Raw genomic sequence first — 15,303 nt, 5'->3', positions numbered from 1 at the left:
GTATCAGAGTTTATATATGATATCTATGTTTGAGTCCAGTCTAAAAAGGACAATTCACAATAACTATGTAAGTTCTGTAGGTAAAATTCTCAGTGATTTGTGAAGTTATTTTCGATTAATAATGTTAACTATGATGCTTTTGCTAGTGTTTGGTGACTTGTGCGCTGTATTCTGTTTTGGAGATCAGTCTAGAGATGCACAATGGCTGTGTTTGGTAAATTTCGCGCACGTTTTTCGAGAAGAAAATCTCGTATGCATGGAGTACTAAATAAAGTCTATTTGCAAAACCTTTTCAGGGACGGGTGTAACTTTTCGCGATGAATCTAATGACGGTAATTAATTGATGATTGCTACAGTGATGCTACAGTAATCATCTTCTAATCACGCGATTTACACGGGGGTTGTGGAGGTGGTTTTGTAATTAGACTTCATTTAATACTCTAAATCAGTGGTCAAAGTAGGGTGAAAAATTTAACCAAACACGGCCAATGTTCAGAGATGATGTACACATGACTATAATCTAATGATGGGAATGAATAGAGAGATTATTTAATATTGTGAAATACATGGATAAATTTGACTATTGTGCAGCCTTCTATAATGGTTTCAATGGATGTAGTTTTGGTTTCATGGAAGCCATCCATAACTCAAACTGAAATAAATAGTTTTAAAATAAGTAGGTGTCAAGATAATGCGAGTTAGCAAAAGAGGATCATTTTTGGCATGGTGAAATGAGTGTAACTTGTTAGCATTAATTGAAATTGGGAAATTCTGTTGGGTTTGATGGAACCCAAGTATTGGTTAATATAAAAGTTCATCTCATATTTCAAGTTATGCTATAGTTGAGCGCAAATAATAAGAAAGAGATTAAAAAAACAATAAGAAAGACGGTTAAATTTATTGCTAACATCCCTTTAGATTTTGTATCATATAGTTATGGGCGATTTAAATCACAGAGATTGGTAGAAGAGGATAACGCTTCACCATTGTTGTCTGGTTGTTTGCCTGCATATATACCAAACATGAGCGCGCGCACACTCACACTCACACTCACACACACATTTATTAGTATTTTAACCGCCAAGAAAACTAACGTTACGTGTTAAGAAGAGGAAAACCTCATCCAAAGCTCTAGAAGACTACAAGGGCACAAGGTTGCTTTGTGGTCATGTGTGGTTAGCCAGCAAATCATAATCTAGTTTTTTTTTGAGAAACCGGGAATATATTTTATATAAAATTCTGGTAGTTTACATCAACTTTGAAAATAAAACAAATTACAACCAAGTCCTTGTAAGCCCCTCCCGGTTGCCCCGTCGCGACGGTCGAAGCTGCCGCCCGTGAAGCCGACCACCTTCCCGACGAAGGATATCAGAAATTTCCAATGGCACCATAAATAGTACATTGGGGACACCAATATGTCCTGTGGACGCTGAACGAACAGGCCTAACATCGCCAGACAGCAAGGGATCTGGCGCTTCAATCACCAACAACCCCGGCACACCGCACAACAAACCACCCCAGGCGGTGGGTGGTAAACCACCAGAAGCGGTCGAAGATGAAAACCAATCCGATTTCTCGTGTTGGTAAACTAAACTCCAAATATCGACGCCGGCGAGGTCATCCGCGACATAGACAAAGGAGTAAGAAAAGAACCCAACAAGACTCCTCTGACCAAAAGTCATGTCATTGGTGACAAAGTCGACGCTGCCGTTGCCGTTGTAGACGCCGAGAGCACAAGAAAGCACACAGAAGATCAAAACATCGGCGCATAGAATGTCACCATGGGAACCATCGTCGCTGTCAAGATCTCCGAAGATAATAGCCTCGGCAATCACCACACAAACATCGGCTACCGCCAAGACCAAGCCACCTCCAACAAGGACAACAACAGAGGAGCTCATGGGGAAGCAAAAGATCTCCTCACAAGTCCATCGGAAGCACCCACGAGGAACAAAGACTCACAAGCCGACCGGAAGAACCGAAGCCGCCGGAAACGCCCTGGAGGAACAAAAGCTTCGCCACATCGGACTCGCAGCAGACGCCATCGCCGACGGAGAAGAAACCAAACATCCCATGAAGCAGACCCTCCATAAGATGAGTTATTTAGCATCTAAACTATAGACCTATGCCTAAACTATGCGCAGAACACGGGAGATCCGGCTTCCCCTCCCTCTCCGACGCCAGGAGGTAGCCAGAGAGGAGGGGGAAGCGAGCAGATCGACCGGATGGAGAAAACGCCTGGCTTCCGCCGCTCTCTACTGTAGGAGAGGAGGAAGAAGAGTCAAATCATAATCTAGTTGACCCGATTACCTTGAATGTGTGCCTCCGTAGTGTGTACTATTGGGGGAGAAAGCCCACGTGTGAAACTTTTGGGCCTGCCATGCCCTCTTCAAACGGGCCCAGCCGTCTGCAGTCAAACAAAATCATCCTGGCCTGGCAGTGGCAGTGGCAGTCAGCAGCAGCTCAAACGGAGTGACGAAACTGCCCCTCCTCCTCTCCCTCGGCCTCGGGTCTCCCCAGTCTCCACACTCCCCCACTTCCCCAGTCCAGTCCACGGTCCAAACCCTCGAATCACGCCACCGCCCCACGGCCCCCCCACCCGACCCCACTCCGCGGCGACCGACCCGCTCGCCTCGCCGCCGGGAGGGACCGACGCCCACGTCCATTCTAGCGGCGGGGATCCGCGCGAGCCCGAGCCGCCGCCTGATCCGCGGCGAGATCGACGGCGGGCTCCGCTCGGGTCGACGACGGGCTGCTTGAGGCGGGGATTCGGCGGCGGAACGCGGAGGTAGGCTCCCGGCGCTCCACCATTTCTCGGTCAGACTCCCGCTGCTGTCCGTGTCCCCACCGACTCCCTACCGCAGCTGCTGGTTCGTCCTGTTTCGCGCTTTGCTGCGAGCCATCGGATCGAAATGGTAGCGCGGGGGGATCCCGTCCCGTCTGTGTAAACGAGGTCATTTTTAGTGCGGTCTGATTGCGTTCTGCTACTTGTTGACCATGGCGAGCGCCCAAGTTGGTCGTTGTGTGCATGCCTTCTCTAGCTGCGCTTAGTGGCAAACTTAGTCTGGTAGCTACCTGCCAGAATCGAGATATTTGGTTTCAGGATTCATGTTTTGACATTCCTGATGCCATTCGTTCCCCTGGCCTCGTGTATCTTATATAAGTCTGGATGATAGTGATGTACTGATGTGTGGAACATGTCAGTGTTTTGGCTAATCAGATATGCTGTGATTTGTAAAATTATTTGCTAAACTTGGTATGCTCTTTGGCATCTGCAGGTTATCTCGCTGATACTACTCTCCTATCCCTCTGGGCACCGAGCAGTCATTGTGATTTGTGACTAACTAACTCTGGATGGTGGAAGCATTCGGGAAGTAGACGACACCAACACCAAGATGGCTGCGAGGCATTTCCGCGCTGCGCTTCTCACAGTACTCCTCTGTTCTATGCTATGTCAGCTTTGCTATGGCTCAGTAAGTGACATTGAATGCCTGAGAAGGGTGAAAGCATCAATTGACCCCAGCAACAAGTTAGACTGGACATTCAATAACCACACTGAGGGATCCATATGTGGATTTAGAGGCGTGGACTGCTGGAATCCCAATGAAAACAAGGTTCTTTCTCTTCACCTTGGCAGCATGGGTCTTAAGGGTGGGTTCCCTGATGGACTTGAGAATTGTAGTAGCATGACTTCATTGGATCTCTCAAGCAACAGCCTTACCGGCCCGATCCCGGCTGATATCTCGAAGCAGCTGCAATACATTACAAGCCTTGATCTGTCATATAATAGCTTCTCAGGGGAGATACCAGAGGCGCTAGCTAACTGTACCTATCTCAATGCTGTCAATTTACAGCATAACAAATTGACTGGAACGCTCCCAGGTCAGCTTGCTGCCCTTGGTCGCCTGACACAGTTTAATGTTGCCGACAATCAGTTGTCAGGGCAGATTCCTTCATCTTTGAGCAAATTTCCACCCTCCAATTTTGCAAATCAGGACCTTTGCGGGAGACCTCTGAGCAATGATTGCACTGCCACTTCAAGCGGTCGAACGGGGGTAATTGTGGGTTCTGCTGTTGGTGGTGCAGTTATAACTTTAATAATTGTTGCTGTTATTTTGTTCATTCTCTTACGGAAAATGCCTGCCAAGAAGAAGGAAAAGGATGTAGAAGAAAATAAGTGGGCCAAGAGTATTAAGGGAGCAAAAGGAGTGAAGGTATGTTTTGATTCCATAATATATGACAGTCTATAGTCTATCATCTGTATCTTAAATAACAGTTTAGTTGATAACAACGCTGATACGCCATTGTCCTTAACAATACAACTTTGTCCCTTGATTCTCCAGTGTATTTTAGCCTAATCATGACTTTAGTTTGGGATTCCTATTAACATCTTTTGTCTAATTACCATGTTGGGCTGTATGTAGGCTAATTAGTGAATATACCTGCAATCCAAATTATAAGCTATATTGTTTTTTATGAGTAGGGATGTCTAACAAATATTAGAAACTTAGAATTAATTTCATGCTAATTTTTTCATTTCTCATATTTACTTAAGATGAGTGCTCCGGTTTGCTGAATTGTCACATTTGTTTTGGTCATTTAGGTATCGATGTTTGAGAAATCGGTTTCAAAAATGAAGTTGAATGATCTTATGAAAGCAACAGGCGATTTTACAAAGGAAAACATTATTGGAACTGGTCGATCAGGAACTATGTACAGAGCAATACTCCCAGATGGTTCATTCCTTGCCATCAAGAGGCTGCAGGACACTCAGCATTCAGAGAGCCAGTTCACATCTGAAATGTCAACACTGGGAAGTGTAAGGCAACGTAACTTAGTCCCTCTTTTGGGATACTGCATTGCCAAGAAGGAGAGGCTCTTGGTGTACAAATACATGCCCAAGGGTTCTCTTTATGATCATTTACACCAACAAAATAATGACACAAAGGCTTTAGAATGGTCACTAAGGCTAAAAATTGCCATTGGGACTGCTAGAGGATTGGCATGGCTTCATCACAGTTGTAATCCCCGCATTCTTCATAGGAACATTAGTTCCAAGTGCATATTGATCGATGGTGACTATGAGCCTAAGATTTCTGATTTTGGGTTGGCAAGGCTTATGAATCCCATTGATACCCACCTGAGCACATTTGTCAATGGTGAGTTTGGTGACTTTGGGTATGTAGCTCCTGAGTATGCACGCACCCTTGTGGCCACTCCAAAAGGGGATGTCTATAGCTTTGGAGTTGTCTTGCTTGAACTTGTTACTGGTGAAGAGCCCACACATGTGTCAAATGCCCCAGAGAACTTCAAAGCTAGTTTGGTGGATTGGATAACTTACCTATCAAACAACTCTATACTTCAGGATGCAGTTGACAAGTCCTTGATTGGGAAGGACAACGATGCTGAGCTGCTTCAATGCATGAAGGTTGCATGCTCTTGTGTGCTTTCTTCTCCGAAGGAAAGGCCTACAATGTTTGAAGTTTACCAGCTTCTGAGAGCTGTTGGAGAGAAGTATCATTTCAGCGCAGCTGATGATGAGTTGACAATGCAACCTCAAATTGTTGATCCTGAAGATGAGCTTATTGTGGCAAACTAGTTGAATGGGCAATTGCTTGTGGGATACCAAAGATTGCAGGAGTTGTTGTAACTTGAATAATTAGGTCAGTACGAAAGCATCACTCTGTATCTTTTCAGCTTCCTGCACTACTGACCAACCATTAGCAAGCTCTAGGATATGCCACTTGGTTGGAACATTTGTACCAATTTGTGATGTTCATGTTCTGTATATCCTTTGCCTTGTATCTTCGGGACTGGTATGTCTTGGTTGTAATATGTCAAACAATTTTAGTTGTATCATTGTCCTAATTTTAGTTGTAGCGATAACTTTAGTAATGTGAAACAATGTTGATCGGTCATTTGACTGTAGTTTTGTGGCCTTTCATGTAGCATTTTTATTAATGTTTCATATTCCTTCCTAGTTTCAAATGTTCCAAACCTATGGCGATCAATTGTGGAGTTGCGAGAATTTTAGTACATGCATTTCACGGAGTTTCGCACTACCAAAATAAAATCATCAGCCGAAGCTCATGCAACATAAACTTGTTTCTTTATCAAATAATAAGAAAGTAGTTGGCACATATAACATAAGGCAGAGAGATTAGACCATGTCAAGCAGCTCAGACTTGAATGTCCGACCCAGCCGAAATCTCAGTTTCAAGATGGGCCATTCACCTAGCAGCTTAGTAACAATTGGCAATAAACCCGTCAGGACGCAAACCGCAATGGCCAACCACTGGAGATGAGGAGCCAGAACTGTGTATAAACCAGTTGCGAACGCCGTGGTGGTCGCCATGTAAGCAAACCACATAAGCTTCTTTGTAAAAGATCTGTAGTAAAGCAAGAACTCAAGATCCTCCCACCTTGCAATGATGCATACAAAGGCAACAACAAGTGAGGAGCACATTGCTATGGTGTCAGAGATCAAGAATGCTTGAAATGCAAACTTTCTTGCCATGATAGGAAGCCCCTCGTTTCCAGCATCAATGCTATATCCTCCAGGTAAAGTGAATGCAGCAGCAAAAGTAATTGTTGCGATGAGGATTGCAACTAGGGAGGTGTTGCCTGTGTAAGTTTGAGTCAGTGACTTGATATCTTTCTTGGATATCTCTGTCACTTTATCCTTGGCTTCCTTGAGGAGATTATAAATAGAAGTTTCAATTTGAGGATCAGCTTTCAACATAAGCATTGACACTTCATTCTGCATAAATTCAAACAAATATTAACGCAATGAAAATCTACATCACTGCGAGGTTGGTGTAACTGTCTTTTTCAGTGGTGTTCTCATCCAGTTACAGTGCTACACTGGATTGTTAGAAAAAGAAGCCTACAATGTTATGGAAGTATGGCTGACTTCTTCCAAGCCACCCTGGACAATGTATTCCTTAAAACGATAGAACCACATTAGACTACATATGTAATAACCATTTTCGTAATCGGAAGTGTCCTTGGAAACTAAAATGTTCTTTTTTTTGAAAAGCAACCGGCAAGAAATTTGCCAGGCATGTATTAATAGAGAAGGAGAACTTACAACATAAAAAAGAACAACTAACACACTCAGATGACAGAAGTGACCAACAAAAAAGACCCACACCACTGCCACCACAACCACCGAGAATTCAAACAGCGGTAAAAAGGAAGCATCACCATGCAGCGCAAAGCAACCAGAAAAAGGGAGGAAGGTTTTCTCCGTAACAATGCCTTCAAGGAGGACGCGACATCCGCAGACGCCGCCATCGCCGACCGACGGTCTTATGTTTTTCAACCAAAAGAAAAGTCTAGGAGGTGGAAGACCACACGATAATGCCTCCAACGAGGAAAGTGATGCCAAAGACGTCACCATTATCGACCTTGGCCAATGCCAAGCAAGGCTTTCGCCCGAAAATCTCCATAACCTAAGCCTCCCTCCCAAGAACAGGAGCCCACCGTTACCCCACCAGACTAGTCGTTGCCATGCAAGACCAGCCGCTGAGGCAACGTTCGTTGTGAGCTGCAAGACCAGACTAAAAAGTTTATTGTCACCGTTGATTTCAAACAGTTCAAAAATCCTCTTCAGAATTATTTTTTCTTAGTGCTTGTTTGTGTTGTGTAAACTAACAACGTACTGAGAAAAATACGTACCCAGTTTAAAGTCTTGGCGTTGGTGTAGGCACCAGATAATTTCCAGGTTGCTGCTTGATTTATGTTGTTAAGAACTGTAACGTCTATGTCTTGGTGAAGCAGTAAAGCAGCGACCATCGTGGATTGCACCTCTCGACTGCCAGATGGAGAGCAGTGTCTCCGTTTGAATTTGGCATGTTTACGAGTTTACGGAGTTGTGGCAGACCCAGGACAAATTCTACGAACTCAGTCTTTTCATACCATACAGCGTCGTGCAGACATGTCCAGCCATTCCTTCTTCTGTACAGAGCATCTGGGCAATGTTTAAGAAGCTCTCGAGCAACCCCAGGTTGGCCTCGATATGCAGCACTATTAAGGAGAGGGGTACCGTAATCCGAGGTGACTACATACTGTTAAATCGTTTTGGATCGACTAGCAGTGGATCGAGGGGTAAATGAACTTTCTTGTAGAGGAAATACCTTGCTGCTGTTGCCCATCGCAATGGCGCCGCCATAGACGCAGGCAGCCGAAGCAGTGACGACGGCGTCGTAGGCTGGTGCAGGGTCGGAGTCCAGCATGCTCGATGGCGATGGTGCGTCGCCAGTGGAGCTTCCCGTCGCCACAGCGCCCCCTCTCTATCGGTCTAGGGTTTGGACGGTGGGGAACAGTGACGGGGCAAACCTCATGCATTGAGCCTCTAATCCCACCTCCACTTTATAGGGCTGCGCGACGGGGGCCCACCAGCCTCATCTTGGGCTGGGCGTCCCCGATCAGGACGCGAGTCAAGGTTGGCCCAGTCGTTGGACTGGCCCGGTGGAGATCAATACTAACATTCTCCCCCTTGATCTCACCTTTGTACTTTAAAATTTCTCAATTTGAACTTAACTCTTTACTTTCTCTTTAGTCGCTTTGCTATTGGTCTCATCTCATTGCAGATCAGTATGTAGGGCGTGCCTCATCATGACAGTTATTAGTTACCGTCAGACTTAACAGCCACAATGCAACTTTCTGTATTGAAACAAGACCTTAACCTTTCTTTGGGCCCTTTAGTAATCCAGAAATCATAGGCCTCCCGTAAAACCCATGTCGACTTGGGCGGTAGGCCTTTCGGTAAGCGGATCCGCAAACACTAGTTTGATACTTTGGTGCTCCATGATTTCATAAGATTCTGGATTTTCTCCTTTGCAACATATAAGCCATTGTTAATGTGTTTGGCAGCACACTTAACATGTTGCCATAGGAGTGAAAACATTCGAATGGTATATTGCTGTTGTCTACCATTATCAATTCCGGGTAATGATTTTCTTAACCATTTTGCCTGTCCTGTAGCCTCTTATAATGCCAAACTTTGGGTACACAACCCATGAATCACAACTATTTTGCTTTGGAGCTTTTCCACAATAAAACTCCAAGCGCGAGTTTTAGCTACTACTGTGGGCTTCACTAAACATCTCGCCGAAACTTAATTCCTTTTACTCACATCCTTTTGAGAGTACATGTTCCTTTCTTACTTAGCATGAGGCTGACAATATTTTGCAAAATTGCAAAACATTCTATAACTCCATTCCAGTGATCTATTGCTGGACTGGACTTCTGCCAAAATGTCCCGGATACTTGCACTATGTCAGGGTAAATTATTTTTAGCACTAATTTTGCTTCCAACAGCTGAAGCACATGGAACCTTTTTCTTTTGATCGATCATATAACGGTTCCTGGAATTCTGAAAATTCCAAAACTATTACCCTTGATAATAGGACAGGCGTAGGCTTACTCGCATGCATATTATATATCTTTAGAACTCTTTTCTTAATATGCTTTCTGCGATAGTCCTGATATCCCCTTTTTCTTTTATTCCGGTGAATTTCCTTTCCTAGAGCGAATGATTCTTTACCGAGATTATTCTTATCAAAACTAGAGGTCAAAATAACCTTCTTTGAATCTTTTCAGGAAAAGAATTTCCCGTCTTTTGAATTTTGCATATTTGCAAATTGTCATTTTGCATTGGCCTTTACTTTAAACCCAACTTTTCTTTGTTCTCATAAAACTTTAGATACTACTATTCTATGATCTAATATCATCAAGTGGTATCTAAATATTCTTTTCTTTTCACAACAAAACCATTTGGTTATGTCATGTATATACTTTCTTGTGCAAATCTCTGTCGGGAGATATTGCTCTAACATCCATCTGATGCAATTTAAAAGCAATATGCCATTAATTGCATTATGATTCTAAAAGAATCCTTTTATGAGACTGAATAAAATGTCTCATTATAACTTATTCTTTTCTTTGCACAAAACTTTTTGCCATAAGTCGTGCTTAGTAACTTTTCATGATCCCTCCGGAGTCACGTTTCAATCTTATAGACCCATTATAGCCTACTGTCTTGGCTCCATTAGAAACTTATTCCATGTTCCAAAATAAATTTGGAACTTTTAGGTCTCATGACATCTTTTATGGCTTCTTGCCACCTCGATGAATGAGACACCTCAATTTCTGTCATTCAATCAACACCTCAACATATGATGAGACAATTGTAGTGCTTGAATCATAGGAGTGAACATACAGTCTCACTTCTCTTCAAGCCTAAGTTCTTTGCATACTCACTCCCCCAGATTATCCCATCTATTGTAAAGATGGAATATCTTCGAGCTTTTGTTTGGGTTTGTTCTTTACAAGCCTCAAAGGGTGCTTTAAGCACCACCTTGCTTTAAGCACCACCTTTTCTTTCGGATATTTTTGAGAAAAATGCTTTAAGCACCACCTTGCTTTAAGCACCACCTTTTCTTTCGGATGCTTTGAGGCTCAACTTTCTTTTCTTCCTATTTAGAGCTGAAAAACTCTAAGAATCTTGCTTATTTTTATGGTTGGGATATCAACATTATGACTGTTGTACTCCCTTTTTTGGTCGGTCATATTCACTTTAATAGATCATCTTTGCTTTTAAAATGCATCACATTTAACTTTGCGGGGAAATTCTTTCTAAAACTTTAATTTTTCTTGTCTTTCTAATCTTTCTCCCCCTCGAAATATGGCACAAACTTTGATGCCATAATTTCGAAACTATTTTTAACACTTGTGAACGAGGAGCATTTCATTACTAGAACTTTATTCATATGACCAAGTCATACAAAATAGTGGGAGTATTATTTCCTCGTTTCTTTTCAAGAGCTCTTCAGAGTTCTTGATTTGTTGCACTTTCAAGTACTCATCAATTTCTTCATTTTTCTATACTTTTGCTAGTCATTCTTGCAATATTGGTTAGCATACAACTTTCTTTTGTCCTTCGATTCTTTTCAAGTCACTATCCAACATGCCACTATAGTAGTGCGTGGGAATTGTTGGAATAACTTTAAAAGCTCCCATAGATTTCTTCACTTTTATGTGATACTCATGTCGCACGTGAGTCATCACAAAAACTTTCCCTGTCATGCAGGATATGAATGGCACAAGTGCCAAAACTTTTCCGACTTGCGGTAATAAACTTTAAATGTATTGGTAACACATGTTTAATTCAACGTTGGTCAAATTGAACATGCGTCAAACTCATTTCAACCATTATCCTTACTGTTGTTGAAGGACGAAGAAACTTTGGTCACAATGACTAAAACATGCATATATACTTTATTTTCTGATTAAATCTTCCCGTTGGTTCCAATTTAATCAGAAAATTTAACGAATTACAATATTCGCAAAACTTTAGTGAGAGAAACCAAAAACTTTTCGAAAACAGTTGCATCTCTTTTCCATATCAACTAAAAGTCAGAATGGAACAAGCACTTTTCTTTCTTAACCTCAACTATAGCTGAGTAACCTCAAAACTTTATTTGTAGCGTTTAACGAAATCAGCTTCTCTTTACTTATTTATCTCTACTGGAAGAATTGTATGTTTTAATTTAACGTTGGTCAAAATTAAAATATACAACTTTCCTTTACTTTCAAGTCTATATCACCGTTGGGCAGAAATAGAACACATAACTAGAATAAAAATTATAATATTGCCATCATCAACTTTGGTCAGAAAATGACAACATCATAATAAACTTTAAATTTTGTTTCTTTTAAGAGCAAACTAATGCTCAACTTGACACTTACAACAGCGGAAGCTTTTCTTAACCTTAAACTTAAATCGGCCTTTTCCCACAAGGAAAAACTCATCTGAGCTGGTCTTTCTTTATTGCAGCGGAAAACTTTTCTTTCTTTTGGAAGCAACTCTTTTATCTCTCTCCGTGCTTGGTTCTTGAACTTTAAACTCATAATGAAAAATCATAATATTGTTATCATCAACGTTGGTCAGAAAATAACAATATCATAATTTAACAATATCTTTCTACTCCTCTATTTAAATTTTCCCGTTGGTTCCAATTTAAATAGAGGATGAAACTTTTACTTTGCAGTGAAAACATGAAAAAAAAATTATATTCATAAGCATTACTATTCTCATTTTTTCTCTCTCTAAACAAAATACATGTTGGTGAAAACTTGAATAGAGATCAATTCATCAAACTAGTATTCAAAATTGCTTCTGAAAAAAAATAGAAAACAAACTCTAATCATTTCAGCCCAGTGGCCGAAACTCTCAGCTCGGCTCGGCCCAGCAGCGCTCCTGCCAGCGCGCTTGGCGGCCCGCTCGGACGGTCACCCGGGCACCAGGCGGCAGCCTGGGCCTGGGCTGGGAAAAGAGCGCCTCGCCTGGGCCAGAAGTCGGCCCGTTGGCCGCTATCCTTTCCTGGCCGTCCATCTTGATCGGATGGCCATCCGGCTTTCTCGCTAGACCAAAACCGGCGGCCGGCTCCTCCCCCGTAACCCTAGCTTCATTTCAATCATTCCCTTTCTACTGTCCAGAGTGGACGCCGGCACCGGGCGGCGGCTCTCTCGCCGGCGCGCCGCCAGGTCCGTCCACCGGTACAAGGCCGGCGACCCTGGAGCGAGCCTGTCTTGCCTCTACCTCTTCTTTGCTTCGTCTCCCCCTCTTCTTTCTCGGACCCGAGCGGCGGCGGCCGATGCGGCTCGCCGGAGGGGAACGGCCGGCGCCGCCGCTGGCCCTCACGCCACCGCGCCACCCGGTCCAGCCGCCGCGCCATCGCCGGTGGCCCCGAGCCCCCTTTCTCTTCTCTCTGCCCTCTTCTTTCCCAGAGCAGTGGCCACTCATGGCGGCCGGAGAGGATGGAGGCGCCGCCACCGGCCCCCTCGCCAGTGCGCGCGCTCTCCTGAGTGGGAGTGCGCCGCCGTCGAGCGGCCTGGGAGCAGTGCCCTTTGCCGGAAGCCCGCACGCGCGGTGCAACCGGACGGCGGCGGCTCGGGTTCCTTTCCCGCCCGATGGCGGTGATGCGCCGGTAAGCTGGCGTCACTGAGGCTCTGCGCGCGGCGGTAGCCGGCGTTCTAGCCGGCGGTGAGGCCCTAGAAGCCACGCCGCGCCTTTCCTCTTTGCTTTGCTAGGGTTAGGGTTATAGATCGAGTTTGATCTCTTCTTTTCCTCTGACTGATTTCTTTCGATTCGTGATTGAATCATACTTTTCCCGTCTCGATCTTGCCTCTTGCTCGGCTCTGATACCAATGTTAAATCGTTTTGGATCGACTAGCAGTGGATCGAGGGGTAAATGAACTTTCTTGTAGAGGAAATACCTTGCTGCTGTTGCCCATCGCAATGGCGCCGCCATAGACGCAGGCAGCCGAAGCAGTGACGACGGCGTCGTAGGCTGGTGCAGGGTCGGAGTCCAGCATGCTCGATGGCGATGGTGCGTCGCCAGTGGAGCTTCCCGTCGCCACAGCGCCCCCTCTCTATCGGTCTAGGGTTTGGACGGTGGGGAACAGTGACGGGGCAAACCTCATGCATTGAGCCTCTAATCCCACCTCCACTTTATAGGGCTGCGCGACGGGGGCCCACCAGCCTCATCTTGGGCTGGGCGTCCCCGATCAGGACGCGAGTCAAGGTTGGCCCAGTCGTTGGACTGGCCCGGTGGAGATCAATACTAACATATACCCCAAAGACCGATCATGTTCCAACAACACTCTTAGCACGTCAATCTTGTTCCAAATGACGGCCAGATGCATTGGAGTGCTGTGAACACACCTATCTTCTTCTCTGGCCAGACTTGGACGTGTCTCCACAATCTTTTTAGCGATAGCTGTAGATCAAGGCAGTAAAGAGTAAAGACGACGATCAATCTTTTTAGCGCACCATGAAATGATGAAATTTGTGTACCGTAATTAGTTAATGATGGGGTGGTAAAACACAAATCGCTGCCGTAATTTGTATAGTAGTATGATATATACACCATGCCGCACATCTCACCTGAATTGCCATTTCTCACGGCAGCATGCAGAATATTGTAGTTCGCAGTTCCTCCATGAGCAGAGCCCGGAATTTCCAATAATTTCTCAAAGACATCCTCGTAGTTTCTCATGACTGCCATGAACATGGGTGACTTGTCTTTGTTGTTCACAGCCTCCGACAAGGCAGGCTCTGCGGCTATCAGCTCCAGCGCGAGCTCCCTGTGGCCGCTTTGGATGGCGTGGTGCAAGGCATTATACCCATCTTTGTCTTGCATCAGGATTGCCTCGCTCAGCTGGAGATCACGGCAGCACCTGAGAAGGAACGAAGCTAAGCTGGTGTGGCCACTCGCCGCTGCGGTGAGGAGTGGCGTCTCCCCATCTGCGTTGACAGCGGAGAGGAGAGACCGGTTCAGGGCCAGGGCATCCATGCAGAACCCCTGGTGGCCATGGGTGGAGGAAATGTGGAGGCAGGTGTTCCCCGTTGGGGTTGTTCCAAGCAGCACGGTCGGGTTATGCAGGGCCAAGTGTTTCATTGTCACCGCGTCCCCAGTTGTGGCAGCATCAAGGAGACGCCCGTCCATCTGTACTGGCGAACTGGCCGTGGTTGATGTACCGTCACCAGCAATCTGTCACAATGCAAAACGATGGTGCAAAACGATGGCCTTAAGAAAAACTGTTTTCGAACAAATAGCCTAAATGTGTCACCTAGAATTAGTACTTCTTCTGAATTGTCCAATCCAGGACGTAGTTTGTTCAGATCGCGTACCGATTCGACGTGATTGAGCTGCGAAAGCTGGTGGTGACCCCCCTCTGGAGCTACTGAAAGCAGCTCGATCGGATCATGTGAAGCAACTTCCAGTATTGACCTGCAGAACCGCTCGTCGCCGCGAGTGTTGGCGAAGTGGGGGCTGGTGTTAGTGTTACCCTGCGGAGTGCTGGCATGTAGCTCTGCTTGATCGTGAGAAGCCGGGTGCTACATTCAGACTGACGACTGAAATTGCAGCGGAAACCTAGACACTAGCTAGATCGGTGAAACAGGGCGTACCTGGTAGAAAAGCAGAAAGCACGTGGCGTAGGCAGAAGCAGCTAGCCTTCTAATGTAGTAAAATGATTGATGGCGATGCCGAGAGCTTTAATAACATGGCTGAAACAGGGCGCATCGCGTACCCAGGTCTAGAAAGCAAAAGTTCCATGTCACCCTGCCCCCTCATTTACTAAACACAGGCCACTCAACTGCACGGAGCACATGCTAATCGACCGCCAGGTAGCGAGAATCGCAGCGTATCGTGATAAGAGCTGATTAGGTTCATCGATCTGACAAATAGTTTGAGAACGTGATTAGCGAGACCTCCAACCAATAGACCAATA

At 45.0% G+C, this 15,303-nt stretch overlaps 1 protein-coding gene and 1 pseudogene across 1 annotated transcript; one reads left to right on the top strand and one right to left on the bottom strand.

The window, feature by feature from the left end:
- Window positions 1-2,498: 2,498 nt before the first annotated feature.
- Window positions 2,499-5,980, top strand: LOC120685272 (probably inactive leucine-rich repeat receptor-like protein kinase At5g48380). Its single transcript, XM_039967088.1, has 3 exons — window positions 2,499-2,788; window positions 3,279-4,214; window positions 4,604-5,980. Exons 2-3 carry the CDS (start codon window positions 3,396-3,398, stop codon window positions 5,597-5,599), a joined length of 1,815 nt encoding a protein of 604 aa, XP_039823022.1. The 5' UTR covers window positions 2,499-2,788; window positions 3,279-3,395; the 3' UTR covers window positions 5,600-5,980.
- Window positions 5,981-6,092: 112 nt separating this feature from the next.
- On the bottom strand, window positions 6,093-15,016 carry LOC120685271 (annotated as a pseudogene).
- Between the last annotated feature and the right edge of the window lie 287 nt (window positions 15,017-15,303).

Source organism: Panicum virgatum, chromosome 8N, assembly GCF_016808335.1.
Source record: "Panicum virgatum strain AP13 chromosome 8N, P.virgatum_v5, whole genome shotgun sequence".
Classification (NCBI taxonomy): domain Eukaryota; kingdom Viridiplantae; phylum Streptophyta; class Magnoliopsida; order Poales; family Poaceae; genus Panicum; species Panicum virgatum.
This window is presented reverse-complemented; position numbering and strand designations above follow the sequence as displayed.